Source organism: Dasypus novemcinctus, chromosome 3, assembly GCF_030445035.2.
Source record: "Dasypus novemcinctus isolate mDasNov1 chromosome 3, mDasNov1.1.hap2, whole genome shotgun sequence".
In the NCBI taxonomy this organism is placed as follows: domain Eukaryota; kingdom Metazoa; phylum Chordata; class Mammalia; order Cingulata; family Dasypodidae; genus Dasypus; species Dasypus novemcinctus.
Genome location: NC_080675.1, coordinates 31489201 through 31511994, shown reverse-complemented (window position 1 = coordinate 31511994; position 22794 = coordinate 31489201). Strand labels below are relative to the sequence as shown.

Sequence of the window (22794 nt, the reverse complement as noted above, 5' to 3'; positions counted from 1 at the left end):
GTAAACCAAAAGGTGGATGAGAATTGCAGTTGATGTTACAGATGCAGCAGTGCCCTTTGTGCTTGACCAACCATACATCACTGCTGCAGAATGCTGGGAATGCACGGGAAAAATACAACTGGAGTGACCTATGGACTGTGATTAGCAGCAGTAATATAATATTCTTGCATCCATGCAAAAGATATACTGTGTTGATACTGAGGCAGCATGGACAATGCGAGCCAAATGTACACTATGGAAGTGGTAACAATCAGATGATATTATCTTATCTGTAAGAAATGTTCCGCCAGTGTGGTGTGTTGATAGAGAAGTGTTGTTGGGGAATTCTGCACATGCACAATTTTTTTATAAGTTTACAACTTCTGTCATAAAAAAATTACATTTAAAAAACAGTATAGGGGCGGCGGACTTGGCCCAGTGGTAAGGGCGTCCATCTACCACATGGGAGGTCCGCGGTTCAAACCCGGGGCCTCCTTGGCCCGTGCAGAGCTGGCCCATGCGCAGTGCTGATGCGTGCAAGGAGTGCCGTGCCACGCAGGGGTGTCCCCTGCGTAGGGGAGCCCCATGCGTAAGGAGTGAGACCTGAAAGGAGAGCCACCCAGCGCGAAAGAAAGTGCAGCCTGCCCAGAAATGGTGCTGCACACACGGAGAGCTGACACAACAAGATGACACAACAAAAACAGAAACACAGATTCCCATGCCGCTGACAACAACAGAAGCCGACAAAGACGACACAGCAAATACACACAGAGAACAGACAACCGGGGTGGGGGGGTGGAAGGGGAGAGAAATAAATAAATCTTAAAAACAAACAAACATAGGGTGGGTTGGGGGAAAACACACCAAATACAAGGACAATAATTAGTAGTAAGATTTTGACTATATTCTTTCATAATTTTTAACAAACGTCTCATGACAAGGCAAGGTGTTGGTGGAGGGTTGATGTATGGGACTTCTATGATGTTATGCATGTTTGCTTTATAAGTTCACAACTTTTACTATATACTTGTTTATGTGTGTTCATATACAAATGATATAAAGATGATAATAGGGTTGGGGAAAAATACTTTGGTTAGTAGTAATATTTTGACAATGCTTCTTAATCATTAGTTAAAAAGGTTTAACAAAATGCAAGGTGTTGGCGGTAGGGTGAGTTATAAGGGTCTTGTACGGTGTCATATATGTTTGTTTTGTAAGTTCGCAACTATTGCTATGCACTTATTGTTTATGTATGTTTGTGTGTGGGTGATATACTTTAATAAATTAATTTTAAAATAAAATTAAAAAGTACGGCTCACTGATTGAGCTCATCAGCACTTCAACTGCTCCCAATCCCGTTTTTTTTCTCTTCAGTTGTTACACGTGTTCCCAGTGCAGAGCTGGCAAAAGAAACAATAGCCATAAGAAACCACCAGCTCTGACAGTCGCACGGAGCAACGTGAGTCAAACATCAAGTGACAGGCACTCATCCTGCAAAAATACTCTTCACGTCCCTGGTTCGCGCGCGGCAGATGGGAACACACAGAAACCACTGTAACAGGCGTGGCAACAACGTGAGCGGCGGGGGGGTAAGGTCTAGGGCCGCCTCTGCCACGCCCGGATGGAGCCGAAGCTGCCCCGCCTCCTTCCCACGGCGGACTCAGTCGTAGGGCTCCGCGTGCAAGTCAGGTGCGGCCTGTCCCGGTCCCCAACCTTAAAGCGGTACTAACCCAGAGAGCGGACTCACTCCGGTCACTCCCCACCCGCTCCCTCAAAAGAATCACTTCTCCGGCCAAATCTGCTATAACAGGGCCCAACCCGCGTTTCTCAAAACTGCACCGCAAAAAACGTGCTCCCGCTGCTTGCGGCTCAGAGTCCCCCGCACAAAATGGCGTCAGAGGCCCCAGAAGCCAACCATAGAGACGCCCGCCTTCCGTGAAGAGAGCGCAGGCCTCTTAGGGACGTCCCCGCCCCCAGTGAGGCCTCGTTTTCCGGCGTCGGGGAAAGATGCCTCTCAAAGGGCCCTTCTAGGAGGATAGCGAGCAGTCTCCGTGGTGCAGGGTCATCCAAGCTGGGTCACGTGGCGGGCGAAAGGTGCCGCGGAGGCGGGGGGAGGAGAAAGGGGCGGGAGCCCGGGATCGCTCCAGACCCCGCGATCCGCCGGGTTGTCATGGAGCCGCGGGGCCGGGCTCACGCATGCGCCACCTGACCCGCGGGGCCAGTTGTGGAACGGCGACCCTGGCCCTCGGTGAGAAAGGGAGGGATTGGTGCGGGGATGGCGGGGAGCGTGGGAGGCGGGGAGAAGGGGAGCGGGGATGGCGCGACTGGAGAAGGTTTGTGGGAGGAGCGTGGGGGAAAGGAGGTGGGAGCCAGGGAGAGAAGAAGGGGAGCGAGGTAGGCGAGAGGGAACGCAGGCTTTCGGGGGACAGAGGGCCAAATGAAGGGAGCAAGGGATGGTGCGTCCTTTCCTCTGTTTAGTTGGTTGGTTTTGCTGTGAGGGGGCGGGGACTGTGCGAGAGGGAATCGAGGGAGGGGTAGGGACTGCGAGAAGGGGTCTTCTCCGAGGAGTAATGGTGTGAGTTGGTTAGAGCTGGTCTAGCCCCTTCCAGGACATGGAGAGAGCCTGAGGGGAGCAGAGGGCAGGGAACGAGTGAGTGGGCGCGCAGCCGGCGGGGTGAGGGACGTTCAGTCTAGGGTGGGAACAGTGGCCCGTTCTGGGCTCCCGGCACAGGTGTGCTGTCTTTTACAGGGACCTACTGTCATCCGCTTTGCTGGGTATCTCCCCAGGGTGGCCAGCTTGCCAGGCGTGGCGCCAGGAGGTGGGGGGTGGGAAGTGGAGGTGAAAGATGGGCAGTGACAAGTCAGAAGTTAGTGGGTGGGTGGGGGAAGCTCTGATCCCGGCAGAGGCCGGAGCCAGATTCCCGGCTGTTGCCCAAGTCCTGGCAGTACACACTGCCTGGGCGTGTGTCCTGGGAAGCTGGTGGCCTGCCAGTCACAGCACAGTACTGGGGTCTGCCCAGTTCTGCCCTGCTGAGCTGGCGGGCTGGTGGATGGCTGGAGGGTGCTGATGCTGTCTGGCACAGATGCAGCGTGGGCTCGTGCGAATGGGTAGGTGGGCACTGTTACTGTGAACCCTTCTGGAAGCAGGAAATTGGCTGTTCTCTAATCTGATCTTTTTAAAAGGGGAAAAATGGAGCCACCCATACACGGTTCCCAAAATTTAAAAATGTATGGAATCAGGGTTCAGGATCTTTGACACAAGTTAGCAGCCAAGTTGGAGAATGGAAATGGATGCAAAGGGGAAGGTGAATGTTAAGAGATTTAGGTAGATGCATTTTCCCCCATTACAGTACACAGACATTCCTCCAGAATCCTATCTCTGAATATGCAGATGAAGAGAAAATAACTTCCAGAAAAAAAAGCTAGAAATATATTTTCATTCTAACTGGGATTACTCATCTTTTTCTGGGTGGCGAGGACTTTACTTTCAATGGCCTTGTTACTGTATTGTATTTAAGCCTCTGCTTGGGCTTTAACCTCACACCTCTCTGTCCGTGCACGCATGTTATACACGTGACACGTTTTCAAGGGAACTTGAGCTCTCGGGACAGTTGCCAGGTATCTATAAAAGGAGAGATCTGAGAGCGGCATTTCAGATCCTTTCCTTGTAACCCTTGGCTCTCCTTTTTATCATAAACCCAAATTTTCAGAGATTATTTGGGGGTTAGAGCCAGTTTAAATCCCTTTAATTTGCTTGGTGATCAGTTTCCTCCTGAGCTCAAAAAGGAATGATTTCATCTTAGAAAATGGGATTGACAAAAAAAAAAAAAAATAGAATATAGGGTTGATCTGTTTCTTGCAGTGATGAAAGTTAGGTCTTGAAGTGACCATGATGTTTGGAATTGCAAAATCTTGACCTTCAAGCTGTTTGGGAATTTCGGTGACAGCTAAACTGCTAGGGCTGTCACAGACTCAGCAGGACAAAAGATTTGTTGAAATTTATTATTCTGCCAAGTGTCTCCCATGTGTTGTATGCCTGTTAATGGTTGGGGCTGAAGTTGAAACGATGAAAAAAATAATCTTTGAGGTTGAGGAGACAAGTAATTAGACTTCAATGTAAATAGTGCAAAAATGGAAATGAGAGTCAATGCTATGGAGCACTAAAATTATACTTATGAATTACAAAACTTTGGTTATAATTTTATTTTTTATGTGAACGTCTATATTTATTGATCAAATTTACATTATGAGTTTTATTGTGTTCTATGCCCTCTGGGTACCTTTTGGACAATGTACTACGTGTACATTTATAAGAAGCCCAATTAGGTCAATCTTGACAGTTTTTGGAGTTTAGTTGGAGTCCTTCAAATGCAGAGTTAGACACATGAGGATCAGAGGTATTTGTCAAGCAATGTTAGTGGCTTCCAGTCTGTGCCAGGAATGCAGAAATGACATGGAGGATAAGAACTTAGTAAACCATTTTCATCTCCTAATCAACTTATTAATATCTAACTTCCCTAAGGAGGAAAAAGTATCGAGCAGCTTCTTGACGTTGTCAGACTGCCATTTGCATGGCCCTGTTGTAAAAGCCGCCCCTCCACCTGTTTCTTTCCTGTCAAGGCCACAGGTCGAGCCCTGATGGGTGGGTCTGTTGTTCGCTAGCTAATTGACATCCGTTGGGCCACTCCCAGCCACTCCTCTACGAGAAGTGTGAGGTGGGATGGAACTCTTCATCTCCATCCCACTTGAACCTCCTTGGGACATTAAAGATTTGTGATACTTGAAGACAACTTGACTTAGGCCAGGGCCTTTCATAGTTTAAAACATTCTCACATCCAAAATAGGCGGTTTGCCATTCTAAAGTAAATTATGCACTCCTTATTTCCAACTGCCACCAATTCCCCAGGATCTACAATTTTTGTAGCCTTTCTCCTTTTAACTTATCTGCCAGTATTTCAGTATTCAATTCAATAATTGTTCTTTAAATTCTCTATGAGCCGGATTAAATTTGAGTTTTTTTCAGTAGCTCTGTTCACTACACTTTACCAACAGTAGCAATACCCTTTTTCATTTTCTTGTCACAAGGACTATGGAACACTAAATCAAGATGCTTAACCTAAAATACCTATGAAATAACCCATGTTTTTAAAGATAATGTGAAACTCTTTTGCATTCTTAATTAGTTGCAGCTAATGTGAGCCACCTTCCTAATCTAAATCAGCAGCCTGTTCAGACTTGCAAGAGTCTAAATGCCCATTCACAAGCCACATCCATTTTGAAGACACCTCCAATTCACTTTTGGACAATATCATTGGCAAGAAAATTAAATTATGCTTATTTGTTGCATTTCACACAAAAGGATCCTGGTTTAATTGCAAATACAGTTTTATACTTTAATTCCTGCCCCCCCGCCCCCAACCAGGCCATCCACTTCATAGCCATCCAACAGAGAATCACTGCTTTTATTTACACAGTGCTATGCAAGATGTGACAGCCCTGTTGTCTCTTTTTTATGTGCACAGAATTAAACATGCAACCTGTTAAAGAGTCCTTGATTTGAACAAAACTGATGAGGAAGCCAGTCTCCTTAAATGAGTTATATTTGATGCAAATAAGTTTTACTTGGAACTATGTTCAAAATTCAGTCTCATTCAGATTGGTGTGGTCCCCTTCACTCTCCTTTTCTTGAGTACAAAAGTTTGAGGCAGACGGTTGTTCAAGGATGCTCCTAAGCATTGTTGTCTTCTATTTAATTTTATTTTGAATCCGTCATCTACTTCTTGAGTGGTTGATATTCTCCACTAGATCTGATATTAGCAGAAATGTTTGGACTTGGCATTTCAGGGCATCCCAGATATACCAGTTTGACAAGGGACCTGTGTCTACCTACTCAGAAGGACAAAAGGATGTGAGTCCTGATTGGATTGTGAATTAAAACATTAACCAGGCTTTGCTACCAGCTATCCAGTTTCATTATTGTTTTCCCCCTATTTTCTTTATCCTTTGTTTGTATTCTTATCAAGCCAACCTTACAGCTGCCATTCCTGGGTGACTCAAGTAGCCTTCCTGCAATGGAGGGAATGTTCTCAGCCTCTGCCAGCCCTTCAGCAAACTTGTCTCATTCTTTGCACAGTTAATTAGCCTAGGTCTGGACTCCTATGGACTAGCTGTATGTCACTGGGGAAAATCTAGCCGGCTCTCCTGGGCCGCATAATTGTATATCTGTCTGCCTACCTAGCATCTCCACTTGGATGACCCACTGTCACTTCAAACTCTACACGGCTCAAACTGAACTCTAATTATCACCCCTCTCGCCCCATCCCACCTGCCACCTGGTCTCCCTAGTTTAGGAGATGGTACCACCATCTACTCCCTACATATAAAAATCAAGTCAGCCTTGTAGATGTCTCCATTCTGTCCACTTTTTTCCATCTCCATTGCTTTTGCCACCACTTTAATTCACCTGGACTACCATGGTGGTATCTGAATGTTCTCAGTGTCATTCTTGCCTCTTTCCAATTCAGGCTCAGCCCAGCATCCGATCACTCTTCTGATTAAAATTTTTCTGTGGCTCCCCATTGCTTTTCAGTTAATATCAAAGTTTAACATGGATTACAAGGCACTGCCTTGCTGCTGCCCACCTGCCTCTCTCGATTGTGCATAGCACCCTAACCCTTCAGCACTGCCCTCCAGTCCCCCTGGCCTTTCAGCTTTTTGGATGTGCTGAGCTCCTTGCGTGCTGGGGGCCCTCACACTGCCTGCAGCACACCTCCATACCTCATCCATCCCTCTCGACGTAGCTGACTCCTACTAACTCCTTCCCACCCTGCTGCAGATCCCACCTACTGGTCACTTCCTCAGGAAAGCCTTTCTTTCCCAGGGCCCTCCAGACCATCAGCACCTTCCCTCTGTAGCTCTTATCAAAATAGTAATTAATTAGTTTTGTGATTATTTGCTTAATGTCTGTCTCTCTCCCTAGAATGCCAGCTCCAGGAAGGTAGGGACCATGTCTGTCCTAGTCACTTTATATCCCTGGTCCTAGTACAATGCCAGATTCATAGTGGGCACTTGGTAAATAGCTTTAAATGGTTGAGTGTCACTTATCTGAGCCTCAGCTTCCTCCGGGCAAAAATGCAACTGAGGAGGTCATTGTGAGGCTCAACTGAGATAACATTCACGGCAATAATATTGTGAACTCACGTTTTATAGGCACATTATGACTTATGTCTTATTTGTGCATAAAAGTGTGTTTCAGGCCGAAAGATAGCATACATTTATTATAAGGAGTTGTTTTTATTCTACTCATTACCTCAGCCAGAGAGGCGAGAGGTTAATTAGAGAAACTATACTATGGGAGGTGGCGGTAGTTTCACAAACATGCTGGTGCGTACCTGGGGCGCAGGGCCTGCCCCAGCAGTGTGACCTCTCCTCTCCTCTCCTCTCCTCAGGGCGCAGGGTGAGCTGACCTGGTTCCCATTCCAAAAAGCCTAATAAAATGTGCCTTTGTTAGCTCCTTCCAAAGCCTCCACTGTGTGTGGTTTGTGTGTCTTGAATTTGTGATGGAATTAGAGGGCAGTAGGAGGACTGCGCAGCTGCATGCTACTGTTCAGTCACCTTGAAGCCTTGGTCAGCCGAGACCTCAGAGCAGATCTAGTGGAAGGGGGCGAGGCCAGCTTTCCTTGCCTTTCCTTTACTCCTCACTCTTGGGATCACCTCTTTCAGCTCTCAAAGCATGACATCTTATGTAATTGTTGTTTTTCACAGGGCAATCCAGATGAAAAGAGTATTGATGAAGCTGCTTCCAGCCCAGTAGAACATGGAAAGGAAAAACCTACCCAGAGAGAGCCCCAGAAGACTCTCGGCCAAATTAGGCAAAGGGACAGAGATGAACAAAGTGGCTCGTCAACTCGGCATGGCCACTGCTGAGTCAGATAAGGACTCTGGATTTTCAGGTTAAAACGCCTTATGCTTTCTACATTGTAATCAATGATTTGCCTGGAACGTTTCTTCTCATTTGTGTGATAAGGATGGAAAGCTTTCATGTACAGGATAAAATGGTCATTCTGATGCCATGTGGCAGGGTGCTGTCTGGTCATCATGGGGGTGGTTCTGAAAGGAAGATCTGACATATTTTTTCAAGCTAGACTCTCAGTTTTAAATCTTATACTTCCAACCATTGCAAGGAGTTACTAGATTAAAAAAAATTTAGGTATGTGTAATTCTGTTGTTTTGGCTCCTTTTTCATAGGAATAGTTAACATTGCAGTGGAAAAAATAGTGCATATTGTCACCATGTAACAAGTTGGAAGGTTGTCAGTTAAACAAAAGTAGTATAGAATTTAAGATAACTTTTTTGCTAAGAAAGTAATTTTGCTGAGTTTAAAAACATTTTCCCTCACAGTTCATCTCCCTAGAATCTATACATTGTGTTTTTTGGACTGTCAGCCACCTGGCCCCATTGCAAAGAGACAAGGGAGTAAAAAAAATCAAATTTCTTTACTAGTTTGCCTTAAATCTTACCTGGAATTGCTAGCTGCTTTCCTAGGGAATCTTTTGATTTTGTGCTGAGGCTCTTTTTTTATTTCCTGGTCTGGAGATAGTGATTGGAATATGGTTCTAAATGTCAACAGTTTTGGCCCAGGGGATGCAGAGGTATGATGTCAGGGGCTCCTGGCCGGGTTAGCATCCTGAGAGTAGAGCCTTCTCTTAGGGGAAGTTAAATAATGCCCAAGCTTACAGAGACTGATCAATCAGTCTTGTTGATTTATTAATTTATAGTGTAAATGCAGCTGTCAGGAAAACTAGAGCTCTCTCATTCTAAGATTAGTGTATTTTGTCCCTGTAGGCATTCTGCTTGAGAAGCCAGAGTATAAATAGACTGTTGCTCAGAGAGGAACATAGCACTGAGCAGGGGATTAGAATAAGAGGAATTAGTTGCCCCTGCCCAGTGCCAAGACAGTCTGGGCAGGGCAAGCCAACTAGTAGCCCTTTAAGTTTTCCTTCTGTATCTCTCAGCATGGTTTCTTAAATCTGCCTCATTATAATGTTCATCCAAGGCATTCGCTAGAACAACTAATCACCAGGACCCCCTCCCCTGGAGATTCTGATTTAGAAGGTCTGGGGGAGACTCTGGAGTCTGGTACTTTAACAAGGGTTTCTTTATTTGAATCAGGCAGGTTTGGGAAACACTGCAGACCTAATGTCTTTTCTCTTTGAATATAAAGTTTTTTGTCTTTTTTCCCATGTTATGAAGGTAATGCATGTTCATTGTAGAAACTTAGAAATTCAGAAAAGTGTAATTTATAATCCTACTACCCATTATTCCTAATCCTTTTGACATTTGGTCCTTCTCCTTCTGACATGATTTCAACTTTGAGAGCCAATCCAGTTGTTTTTAGAATGTTCCACAATCTGAAATTTTCTGATAGTTTCCTCATTTGCTGTGTAGAGGTACTGTAAAAAGTATTGTACTCTTGATATAACATTTGTCTTTTGTATCTGTCTTATTTCACTCAACAAGATGTCTACATGTTGCAGCATGTATTAGGATGTCATTCCTTTTTATGGCTGAATAATATTCCATTGCATGCATATACCACGTTTTGTTTATTTATTCATCCATTGTGGACACTTGGGTTGCTTCTACCTTTTGGCTATTGTGAGTAATGCTGCTATAAACGTTGTACAAATATCTGTTTGCATCTCTGCTTTCAATACTTTTGAATATATATCAAGGAGAGGAGTGTTATGTCACATGGTAATTCTATTTTCAATTTCCTGAGGAACCACCAAACTGATTTCCACAGTGGCTGCACCATTCTATATTGCCAATACTTATTCTCTGTTATTTAAGTTATAGCCATGCCATCCTAGCAGGTGTGGAGTGCTATCTCGTTGTGGTTTTGATGTGCATTTCCCTGACACCAGTGGTGCTGATCATCTTTTCGTGTGTTTTGTATATCTTCTTAAGAGAAATATCTCTTCAAGTCACTTGCCCATTTTTTAAATTAGGTTGTCTTTTTGTTGTTGCATTGTAGCATGATATTGTACGATCTTGCTTATATGAAATACCTAGAAGAAGCACACTTCATAGAGACATGTGGTGGTTCATAAACTATCAGGGACAGGAAGAAAGAGTTAATAGCTTAAAGGGTAAGTGGTTTCTTTTTGAGGTGATGAACAAGGAAGGTAATGAATATCAGTGATGGTAGCACAATATTGTGAATATAGTTAATACTACTGAATTGTATACTTGAATGTGGCTAAAATGAGAAATTTTGTGCTCTATATGGGTTACTATAATAAAAAGTTTAAAAAAAGTATTGTACTATTCAGACCTAAGGTGGTGTTAAAAGTAATCATAAGGGAGCAGATGTGGCTCAAGAGATTGAACGCCTGCTTCCTACATGGGAGGTCCCAGGTTTGGTTCCCGGTTCCTCCTGAAAACAAGCAACAAACAAAAAAAATGAAAAATCCAAGTCAGGGGAGCTGTTATGGCTAAAGTGGTTGAGTGCCGGCTTCCCACATATGAGGTTCTGGGTTCAATCCCCTGCCCCAGGACCTCCAAAAAAATAAATAAATAAAAGGTAATCATAACACATTATGTCCCAATAAGTAGCCCCAGTGAATGCCCCCAGCCAGTCCTGAGCCAGGGGCCATTGATTTCATCACTGCCTGAGTTATTCCACTTATCTTAGACTATGATAAAATTTGCAAAACCAAGGTAGCATTTTCCATTTTAATTATTCTCCCAACTTTTTATTTTGAAAAACTTCAAATCTATGTAAAAGTAAATAAATACCCTAGATATCTTTCAGATCCTTTGATTGTTATTTTACCATATTTGCTTTATCTCTCTATATAGAGAGAAAGAGGCTGAATCATTTGAAAACAATTTGCAGACACTTGACACATCCTCTTTAAATATTTGAGTATGTATGTCCTAAAAAAGAGACATTCTTTGATATAACTACAATTATCATACCTGGGAAATTTAACATAGATACAGTTATCATTAGATAGAGTCCACATTCAGATTTTTCTCATGTTCCCAACGGTGTCCGTTATAACAGTTTGTCTTTTTGTCTATTTGTTTTGGATCCAGGATCCAACTGGGGACGGTGCATTGCATTTAGTTGTCCTATCTTTGTAGTCATATTTAATCTGGAACAGCTCCCCATCTTTTCTTTCTTTCTTCTTTTTCCATGTCATTAACAGCTTTCAATGAGCCAGGCCAGTTGTTTTGTAGAATGTCCCACGATATGATTTTTTCTGATAGTTTCCTCATTATTAGAGTCAGAATAAACATTTTTTACCAGAATGCTATATCACTGATGTTGTTTCCTTCCCAAGGCAATATATAAGGAGACTCATAAATCTGTCTGATTCTTGGTGATGCTCCAGTGATCACTTGCTTAAAGAAGAGTGTGCCAGATTTCTTCATTGTAAAAGTACCCTGTTTCCTTTGTAATTAGTGAGTAATCTGTTAGTTGGTACTTTGAAGTTGTGTGACTGTCCTTTTCCCCAACAAATCCCAGTGGTTTTAGCATCTATTGATGGTCCTTGCCTGAATCAATTATGACATTGGTGGATTTTCCCACACCATCATTCTTTGTACATTTATTAGCTGACCTTCTTTTGTAAAACAGTGCTTTCCATCCCCCATCCCCTTTTTTTGAGCATCACTATGGATTCCTGAAAATCTTTTGTAATTCAATTTGTTGATCCATTGACATTACTCTTCTTTTTGATATTCAAATTGTCCTAAATTTGGCCAGTTTGGAATCCCTTGTAGATAGTCCCCATGTCCTTTTGCCATGTCCCCCTTAGTGTTTGAGCACTTCTTAGCTTTCTGGGACAACAAGAAGTCCAGGCTCATTTTGTACCTTCCCTGCCAAAGACTTGGAATCAGCCATTTCTTCAAGGAGCTCTGGTTTTCTTTTTTTGTGCAGAATGGCATTTAGAAACCAAGATCCAGGTACTTGATATGCACACTGTTTCCGGGGTCCTTTGTTTGGCCTCATGGTTCTTAACTAGAGGAACTAGAGGTACACTTTTGGACTTCTTATGGTGCTTTGTGAAAATACATGTGCCTGGACACCACTGTTCAGCTTTATCAATCCAGAGAGGAGGGACCCAACGTTCGTAATTTTTAAAGAAACTTTTCTGGAGATTCTGAATTTTACCTCTATTGAAGAATGTCCTTCTGGTCACACAGTCTTTCTCCAAGTGTGGGAAAATGGAAGTTTTGGCAGTCGCACTTATTAAAGTTATACTCGCATTCCAGTCCTGCCTCTGTTACTGGATTTTATCTAGGTTCTTGACTTTGCTGCAGAAATGAATTTCAATAGCATATCAGGTGAGTTAGTCCAGTAATTTATTCAGGCAGGGAGGGACGAGAAATGGGAGAAAATAACAGATCAGGGATCCCAGGTAGAGAGGAATGGGGTGAGAGGTGATAAAGAAGACTACAATTCCTCATTATACATTATAAATGCCCAGGTTTTACTTGTGTGGCCACATGGCAGAGGAAAAATGGCGAGAGTGGCGCACAGAGGAAGGAACAGGTCTAGAGGCGAGAGAGCACGAGAGCAAGAGCCCTCTTCAGGCCTCACGTGGCTTTTTGAGCTCTTAATTATCCCACCCTTTTGCTAATGGCAGGGCAGGAGTTCCAGCTGTTTGCTGTTTTGATTGATTTCCCCACCCATCAATTCCCTGTGAGGGTCCCATGATAACGTCCTTGGGGACTATCTGGGGCTTCTTCTGGCCTCCAGAGGAAGTCTTTGTTCTGGATGGCAGGATCTTGTGGGGTGGGGCAGGGGGGAGTCCTTCTAGCAGCCATCTTGGGGGTATTGATGTCCACGTGGACCTCTTGCCAGGTTCCACATCTGTCTATTGATTCCCTATCTTACTACCTGCTTCACCTCTCCCACCTGACTCTGAGATTCCTGATAAGCATTTCAGATGTTCTCAGACTCCTCAACAGCAGGTTTTCAGTAGTCTCTTGGTTTCTTCTAGCAGGTAACTAATCATGTCTTTTATATGGAATAGGGTGGCCCTCTTTTCTCTCCCTTGGAGTTCTTGGAGAACGTCTTGCTGTCACTCATGGTGCAGGATCCCCAGTAGGCACACTTAGCCCGCACTTAGGACACCAACAAAGGAGGCACTTAAAAGGGGGTGGGGAGGGGGAGAACAAAGAAAGAAAATTTTTTAACTTCAGATTTGATGAACTTACCCAGAATTTTACATTTAGAAAATTTATCATGGCTGTAATTTATTATTATAATTACATCTTATGGTATCCATAGCCTCTAGAGGTCCTGATCCTGCCTTGGATCACACATTCCCTTCTCCCTCAGAAACAGATTTTTGACAGTAATGAACTCTCCTGAAGCCTCCCTGTAGTCTGTGGTGTTGATTACGGGATTTCTAATTGATATAGACATTTGTCTATTTTTTTTTTAATTAAAAAAAAAGATTTCTTTCTTTCTTTCTCTCCCCTTGCACCCCCCCACCTTCGTTGTCTGCTCTCTTTGTCCATTTTCTGCGTGTTCTTCTTTGCCCGCTTCTGTTGTTGTCAGTGGCACGGGAATCTGTGTTTCCTTTTGTTGGGTCATCTTGTGTCAGCTCTCCGTGTGTGTGGCACCATTCCTGGGCAGGCTGATCTTCTTTTCGCGCTGGGCGGCTCTCCTTACGTGGCACACTCCTTGCGCATGGGGCTCCCCTACGCGGGGGACACCCCTGCGTGGCAGGGCACTCCTTGCGCACATCAGCACTGCGCGTGGGCCAGCTCCACACGGGTCAGGGAGGCCCGGGGTTTGAACTGCGGACCTCCCATGTGGTAGACGGACGCCCTAACCATTGGGTCAAGTCCGCCACCGTAGACTTTTGTCTATTAAGAATGTTAGAAAGAAAGTCAAGCGGTCCTGGGGCAGTGATTCTTAAACTTTTTTTGTGGGGTGGGGAGGTTCTGGATCCCACCAAGAATCAGGTGAAAGTTACAGACCTTCTCCTCAGCAAAATGCACAGAATCACCTATCACAAATGTTGCATTCCATTTCCGAAGGTCCAGTGCTCCCTGGGAGCTGGGTTGAGAGCCCCTAGCCTAGAGCCTAAATGAACCAACCATTCTTCTGCCCACCAGATGGGAGCTCGGAATGCCTGAGCTCTGCAGAGCAGATGGAGTCCGAGGACATGCTGCGTGCTGTAGGCTGGAGCGAAGACAGGCCGGGGCAGAGCTCCAAGACTGCAAACAATGCCTTCCCTGCGCTGCCCCCCATGGTCGTCATGAAGAATGTGCTGGTCAAACAGGTGAGGGGTCTGCTGGCTCCTAAAGTCTGTGCAAGTTCAAGTTTCTGAGCACTCTTTGTCCCAAGGCTCATCCTCTCTGCCACGGAGAGATTTTAGAAACCAACCACTAAAACCACACTGCTGCATGTTTTCTATCCCAGGGAGAGGATGTCACTTTTCAACTACTGACACTATTTTAAAAATGAATACAATAATCGTGGCAGGTATTTTCATTTTTAGACAGTAGACTTTTATTTCTGTATCTGTAGTCCAAAGAGACCTCAAAGTGCTTTAGTCATATATCAAGGGACCAAACAGAAATGTCATTATTTCAGTTGTGCAGTCTAACATGTGGCAGAGTTTAAGACAGATGCAGAAGAATTTCTTTCTCATTTGAATTGCCCTGGGAATCTGGAAATGTAAGACGCATTTATTGGTTTCAGAGGTAGAGGCAATTTCCATGTTTCTTATGTCACATTCTGAGAATTTTCTTAGTAATCAGCCAAAGCCATTTTATAAGTGACAAGAAGCTCCTTGATTTAGTATGGTTATACTAGCAGATTCCACACAGCACTGTTGCAGATTTGAAAAATAACCTGCTTTGAGCTTTATTACATAACTATGCATATTATGTGATTATTGTCTAGATATGAAAGAAGTCTTAGATGAAAATCAAAGCTAAGCTCCAGTGTCTGAAACTGAGAACACAATCCTATGAACTTGGCTAAATTAGAATAGAGAAGTCTGAGGAATAGAAAAAGATCAATTTAACCCAAAGAACATTTAACTTCACCTTGCTTTACTCTGAAAACATATCCCAGTTCCCACTGGGGTCCACTGATGAAGCTGCTTGAAGATAGTGGCAGGTGGAATCTGGCTTTATGTAGTTGACCTTCCCACCTTAGGTAAAATGTTAGAAAAGCATGGCTGTCATCTGATAAGAAACAGTAACCTCTTAATTATTACCTAGTTATTTCTGAGGAACACAAACTGATTTTCAACAAGATAGCCTGGTGCATTTGGAAGGAAGATTTTTCTTGGCGAATCACGTTTGAGCTGGAAGTACATCTCTCCTTATTGAAACGAAAAGAGTGAACAAAGACAGGAAATAGTGCCCAAACGAGATTGCCCTGGCCCCGCCAGTGCTGTGGCAGCTTACCCCCTGCCCGGTTTCCTTTCTCCTGCCTCTTTTCCTCCCTTTCTCTTGTCTGCCTTGTTACTCTTGCATGTCTGTGTTTGTGTCCCTTCTTTAGGCTGAGAACAGCCCACGGTTAGGGAGTGCGTAGGCACATTCTTCATGACACAGGCCCGACAGGTGGCTGCTGGGCTCCATCGGGAGACAGTCTTCTTGGGGATAGGCTGATTTAATGTAACAGTCTAGGGCTTTTTTTTTTCCTTTTTCTAAACATGATAGAATATTCTAAAGTTAAAATAATAATATGTTTTTTTAAATCTCTGCATATTGTATATTGTATAGTGAATTGATTATTGCTGCTTGGTTTGAGGAGTTTTTCTTTGAAGGGTCTGATTCCAGCTCTGCTAAGGAACTGTATGATCTTGCACAGTTACCTAACCACTGTGGGCCTCAATTTCCTCACCTTAACCTGAAGCTCTATGTGAAATGATTCCAAGAACCTGTCCAAGTCTAAAATTTTGTTCCATTCCCTCTGATGAATAATTTGTAAAACATAATGAATAGAGCTAATTAAGTATATCTTTGGACAGTGGGCATAACAAACCATTAGGAAGAACAGTCAGGTAAAACCATCTTGGAAAGGCAATGGATTGTGTATTTTTAGATCCATTTGCCTTGTAGGTTAACCCTTAGGACTGAAGTTTTGCTTCTGACTGAGCTGGACTAGACTGATCTCTACTTTGAAAGATACCCAAGATTTTGGATCTGGGGTTTAAGGTCCTAAGCATTGCTTGTCTGAAGAGATCAAGAGGACTCCAGAACAGACTCCGCACTGCCCAAGCCTGAGTATAAGAATTTGAGATGAATGATTGTTGGCTGTAGTTCCTAGCCCAGCATCTATGAGGCTGAGATGTGTGTGAAGTGTGTGTGTATGTGTGTGGGAAGGTAGTCCATAGCTGTCTTCACATAAGTGAGTCCCTCTGTCTGCCCTTGTCTACATTCATAATTTTGGGACCAGGTTGTAACTTGACTGCTTTTAGATATTGGAGACAAGTAGCCATGCCCTTCCTTCCTAGATGTTATTAGACTTCCCTCTAAATCAGTACATTAATTAAAAATTACAGTCTCCAATTGAGGAGTCATAAAACAAAGGTTAGAGTCAGACAGGATGGAATCCTAGCTCCATACTTTGTATCTCTGTGACTTAAAGCAAGTTATTTCGGTATCTTAGGTTCCTATTTATGAAATAGGATATGATAGCTGCCTTGGGGGGTGGTTATGGGGAATGAATGAGATAACCCATGGAAAATGTCACACACAGTGCTAAGCCTATAGTAAACACCCAGCAAATGGTGGCATTATTATTTTGAATGGTTTTATGCTAGTCAAGTGTCACATAGACTCCTGCCAACATGCAACTTTAAATCAAAAGTTGTTTTTGGTAAAGTGGTTCCAGGTATACTAAAGGCAGGTAGACTGATGTAAAGTCATATTTATATTCTTGAGATTATCACTTTTAAAAAAAAATTTATTTGTATTTATTTCTCTCCCTTTCCCCCTACCCCTGTTGTCTGCTCTCTGTGTCCATTTGCTGTGTGTTCTTCTGTATCCGCTTGTATGCTTGTCAGCAGCACCAGGAATCTGTGTGTCTTTTTGTCGCATCATCTTGCTGTGTCAACTCTCCGTGTGTGCAGCCCCACTCCTGGGCAGGCTGCACTTCTCTCGCATGGGGCACACTCCTGGCACATGGGGCTCCCCTACGTGGGGGACACCCCTGTGTGGCACGGCACTCCTTGCGCACATCAGCACTGCGCGTGGGCCAGCTCATCACATGGGTCAGGAGGCCCTGGGTTTGAACCTTGGACCTCCCATGTGGTAGGCCGATGCTCTATCCATTTAGTCAAATCTGCTTCCCTAGATTATCACATTTTAATTTTTGCTGAGAAACTGTATGTCCATATTTTCATTACCTCCATCATGACCTTAACACTATCATCACTTCAGCTATCTACATTTTCTTTTTCTGAGTAACAGCATTTGAGTAAAAATAGATATTACCTCTAGTTTTCCCTTAGGAAAAGTGAAAAAAAATTGTGGTATCAGACATGAATTGATTTCAACCACTTCTTCTCCAATCATGTTCTTAACAAGGGAAGCTCTATACTGAAATGGTTATAAATATCTGCAGCTCTGTTTGGCCCCTTTGACAAAAGCGTCAATCGTCTGTCCTTTTCAGCAGGCAGTAAGTGGAACGCTGCTCTCTTCCTTTCTTTTCAGGGCAGCAGCTCATCCCAGCTCCAGTCCTGGACGGTCCAGCCCTCCTTTGAAGTGATCTCAGCGCAGCCACAGCTCTTATTCCTCCACCCACCTGTACCATCTCCTGTAAGCCCAGGCCATGCTGGGGACAAAAAGTTGGACTCCAGAAACTACTTGCCCATTCTAAATTCTTACACCAAAATAGCCCCACACCCGGGCAAAAGGGGCCTTTCCCTCAGCCCAGAAGAAAGAGGAAAAAGTGGGGTACAGAAGAAAATCTGTTCAGAGAGACTTGGGCCAACCTCATCTCCCAGTGAGCCAACCAAGACTGGTGCTGTGCCATCCAGCTCCTCGACTCCAGCAACCCCTAGCGCCAAACTTGCCGAGGACTCAGCTCTGCAGGGTGTGCCCTCCCTGGTGGCAGGTGGAAGTCCACAGACTCTTCAGCCAGTGTCCAGCAGCCACGTGGCTAAAGCTCCCAGTCTGACCTTCGCTTCTCCCGCCAGTCCTGTCTGTGCAGCAGACAGTACTCTGCACGGGTTAGAGAGCAACTCCCCCCTTTCCCCTCTGCCAGCCAGTTACAGCTCACCTTTATGGGCTGCAGAGCACCTCTGTCGCAGCCCAGATATCTTTTCAGAGCAGCGGCAGAGCAAACATAGGCGCTTTCAGAATACCCTGGTAGTTCTGCACAAATCTGGTTTGCTGGAGATCACTTTGAAAACCAAGGAGTTGATTCGTCAGAACCAGGCAACTCAGGTGGAACTAGATCAGCTGAAAGAACAAACGCAGCTGTTTATAGAGGCCACCAAGAGCAGGGCTCCACAGGCTTGGGCCAAGCTACAGGCATCTCTAACGTCTGGGTCAAGTCATACTGGTAGTGATCTGGATGTGTTCTCTGATCACCCAGACATATAGCACAGAAGGCATGTTTTCCTGTTACTTGAGTGGTTCTTTTAACTCTTACTGTTTCCTCCTGTTTCCCTAAGCTTAGGTGAGAGCTTTTCACTTATGAAGTCACGTGCCAGTACCTGGCTGCTGTCCTAACCTGTGGTCTATGCCCAGATTCCGTATGCCTCCATCCCACTAATGACCTGCAACTCAGAGTGTCCTTGAGTCCCTTTTCCTTAGCCTACAGGCACTCAAATGGGTCATGGACAAGGCAGGAGAGATGGCCGTGTGAGGCTCTTCTAGCTGTCACCTCCCACCTTCCCACTCACCAGGATCAAGGGTACAGTGATGTGGGTGAGCATGCACCTGTCAAGCCACGGAGCACGCCACATAAAGGTCCCTTTGTGGATCTTCCCTTGAGTGTCTTAGTCATGGAGAAAAATAGGAGGTGTGTGTGCATTCCACAAGAGATCACACCAGTTGGGCGAAACCTAAAATGCTTTGGGCATGGGTTGGGCCTAGGATACAAACAACTTAATCACTTAAGGATTTGATTTCTTAAACTTGAAAGTCAAGGGGAAAGGGTAGAATCATTTAATTCATATACTTTAATCACAAGCCAGATTTCTCTTCACTTGAGTTAGCAGGCAAAAGAACTTCAGAAAGTATGGGATGGGTTCAGTACCATGTGAAATTGTATTTGATGAATTGATTTTTTGACCTAGAGTCTGAAGAAAGTAGACATAGCATCTTTTGGTGGGGAGCTGGAAGATTCTAGTGGTTTATGCTTTTTCCCCCCTCTTCTTTGAAACAGTGAATTTTAAGCATAACTTTTGGTGGATACTAAGAGTGTAATATAAATTAACCCTCTGCCATTTCTTGTTCCTCACCCGCCTTTCTTTTTTATATATATAAAAAAGGAAAGATGTGATTATTATTTGATAAACTCCGACTTTAGTAAAGTCATCCTGAGATTACAATACAGAAGTCCACAAAATATTGGAAAATCTTCTCCCTTTTCTTCTCACATCTGTAGTTCTCCCTTGTTCCATGCCGTGGTGAGGTGGAGTGGCAGTGGAGCAGAATCTCCTGTGTTTCTTTCACGTGTTGGATATTGACAGCAAAGCCAAAGGTGTAATGCTGGTTATGTGAAGTTCATCTAGAAATGAAAAATGCAGTGAGAATTTTCAGATGATAATACACATTGACTTCTGCTTCATTGTATAGGTAAACTGTATTTCTAAATACTAAAGTTTTTATCCTCTCATTTTACAATTTCATGCTCCTGAAAATCGTTGTACTTTACAAATTCCCTTAATGAGGAATTAAATATATGATCAGCTCATCTTTTCTGCAAGGAAGATGTTCTTGAAGTTTTACCAAGGCCAGAAGTTAATGATCATATTGACTAGGTAGTAATAACTCTAACCATAGCATAAAAATTAAAAGACTTCACATCACCTACACTTGGCTCTCAAATGTGGAATGTGGATATCATCAATTTAGAAGTTAACCTGGTGAATTCTGTAGCTTCTCCTGGTGAATGCAGAATTATTACTGCCATTTGCTTTCTGAAAGAATTTGTTAAATCAGAGGAAATGGGTCTTTCAAAAGTCCCAGCTCCTTTGAATATTTTCCTCTTGGCCCCCCTCCCATAGCCTGCCCTGACTTTGGGTGGGGCTCTAGCACCTCCGCTTTGGGCACCATGCTAGGAAGCTTCCTTTTTGGCAGAATAGGTTTGGCAGCAAAGCTGTTGAGACAGGTGCATGCAGAACAGTCTGGGCACCAGTCATGAGCCTTACTGAGTGTCAAAATCAGAAAACACTTGCTGAGAACCAAATTTATTCTGTTGGAAAAACCCTTTGTGGAGCTAGCTATAAGCCTCTTGGATCCTTCTTCCTAGACTCAGGCTTGCATTTCTCTTCCGATTATGGTAAAAGATGATGAAAACCATCATCGATCCTCACTGCTGAGTGGCAGGGAGAAGCAGCAGCATCCCCTGGCTCTTCTCTGACTTGGTGACTTGGTGCTGGAAGTCTCTTTAGGCTCCTAGCATGGGTATTCTCCTCCTAGTGGAGCTGTGAGCAGATGAAGCTAAGTTAGAGAAGCTAGACCTTGGAAGGAGAGCTCATTGGCGGCCTGCAGATTCTTGGAGCCAGAAGCCAGATTGTCAGATGAAAGAACCTCGGAGTAGACCAGAAGGACCTCTGTTGGTTGCACAGGCTGTGTAAGTAGTGATGGTCTCAGCGATGCATGGTTCGATCTGGTATGAAGTACTGTGGCAGAGCTACCATTGGCTGAAAGTGAGAAGCCTTTCTTAGCTCAGACCAACCCTGAAGAGAACGTTTGGTAGATTTTTTGAGCAATGCTGAGACACATTTAGGAAAAGCTGCTGATTAAATTAGTTATGGGAATGAAGTTTAATGGCACTTGTAATTTATTACTCTCTCATTGCTTTTTATTGATTATAATATTGTCTGACTTTTCTTCTGCACTGTGGTTCCTTGAACAGAAAAGTAACTTTCGTGCATATATTGAAGTGTTTTTCCAGCTATGAATTCTGTAGGGTAGAAATTTATTTACCAAATGTGAATTCTTTTGCAAAAGTGTGAAGTTTTGTAGAAATTGACTGTGAAATGTCAGAGAGAAATAAAAGTCACTTACTTGAAAAGTATTTGGCCTTTTTGCTTTATCACTGCTTAAAACTACCAAGTGAAATCTAGAGCAAATATGTGAATTGATTTAATTTTCATTCATACATCCTCATGTCATTTTGAAGTGTTGGGATTAGAAACTGGACTCATGGAAATTCATTGTTTTGACTTTGCCCAGTGTAAACTTACAAGGAAATGCAGGCAGTCTTCGGGCAAATGAAGACTCTGATGTTCGCTGGCGTCTTGGAGGTTTATAGTGGATAGGCTGGGAGGAGGGAGAGGAGAATACATCCCAGTCATTTCTTCCATGTGGTCTGAACCCTTTCACAACAAACTTGCAATAAAACTGTAGTCATATCCTGGGAGGAACGAAAGCCACACTAAGTAAGTTCTTTCAACAGTAGAGGCCCTTAACAAGTATGCCTCCAAGCCTTCCTCCCTACCTCCTAAAGCTCTGCTCCTCCCTTTCAGGGAGACCGGTGGAGTCCTCCCTGCTCCCCAAGGCCAGTCAACGTGCCCCCACCCTGGATCTTTAAGATGCTGGGGGAGTAAAAAGTTTGTCGTCATTCAAAGCCTGGGGTGGGTCTACTAAAATCTAATTCCTTTCTGTCTGACCCAATATTCTAAGTGATTTTTTTTTTAAGATTTATTTATTTCTCTCCCCTTCCTTCCTATTGTCTGCTCTCTGTGTCCATTCACTGTGTGTTCTTCTATGTCTGCTTGCATTCTTGTTAGGCGGCACCGGGAATCTGTCTCTTTGTTGAGTCCCATTGCTACGTCAGCTCTCCATGTATGCAGTGCCATTCCTGGCGGGCTGCACTTCTTTCGCACGGGGTGGCTCTCCTGCGCTGTGGAGCACCCCTACATGGGGGGTGCCCCTGAGTGGCATAGAACTCCTTGTGCACAGCAGCACTGCGCGTGGGCCAGCTCACCAAACATGCCAGGAGGCCCTGGGTATCGACCACTGGACCTTGCATATGTTAAGCGATGCTCTATCAGTTGAACTACATCTGCTTCCCCTAAGTGACTTTTTAAAATAGGACTCTAAGAAAACTAAAATGAAATGAAATGGGTAAAGATGGCTAGAGATGACCCTTCCTCATATAAAGAGAACCATCTTCCTTAAAAAGATTTCAGAAAGCAAGAGAGTATGAACATGTCTGCTTAATCCACATCTTTTATGACATCGCTACAGATGATAGATTGGTGGGATGGGGACTGAGCCTGTGTTCAGGGGTCATCTCAGCCCATTACCCACGTAACCAGATAAGTCACTTAACCTCTCTACATGTCATTCTCAGCTGAATAATAAGGAATTTGAACTAGTTATCTTTAAGGTGCTTCCCAGCTCTAACCTTTTGTAAGATGTATATAGCTATGTTACAGGTGACCTGTAAAATTAATAGATTAAAAAAAAAAAAACCCTGGGGTGCTTAGAAAATAGTCTTAGTGCTCTAGTAATATGGTTTTATATTACAGTGTTCTGTCGGATTTTTTTTTTACTATATGTGGCTCTGAGAGCAGAAGCTCTTTGCCAGTCTGCACTCGTTTTGCCTGTCTGCACTCGTTTTGCCTTTCTTAAGATTATCTGGAT

At 43.8% G+C, this 22794-nt stretch overlaps 1 protein-coding gene across 5 annotated transcripts; it reads left to right on the top strand.

Annotated features, from left to right (window-relative positions):
• Nucleotides 1-1907: 1907 nt before the first annotated feature.
• On the top strand, nucleotides 1908-21220 carry CIPC (CLOCK interacting pacemaker). 5 transcript variants are annotated; one of them, XM_058292987.2, is made up of 4 exons: nucleotides 1908-2227; nucleotides 7744-7931; nucleotides 14122-14288; nucleotides 17680-21220. In XM_058292987.2, the coding sequence occupies exons 2-4, from the start codon at nucleotides 7796-7798 to the stop codon at nucleotides 18571-18573; spliced, it is 1197 nt and encodes a 398-aa protein (XP_058148970.1). In that variant the 5' UTR covers nucleotides 1908-2227; nucleotides 7744-7795; the 3' UTR covers nucleotides 18574-21220. The 5 variants fall into 5 exon arrangements, with proteins under 5 accessions (XP_058148970.1, XP_058148974.1, XP_058148973.1 ...); XM_058292991.1 differs by having other exon boundaries at nucleotides 1966-3087; XM_058292990.2 differs by lacking the exon at nucleotides 1908-2227 and adding an exon at nucleotides 2300-2373.
• The last annotated feature ends 1574 nt before the right edge of the window (nucleotides 21221-22794 follow it).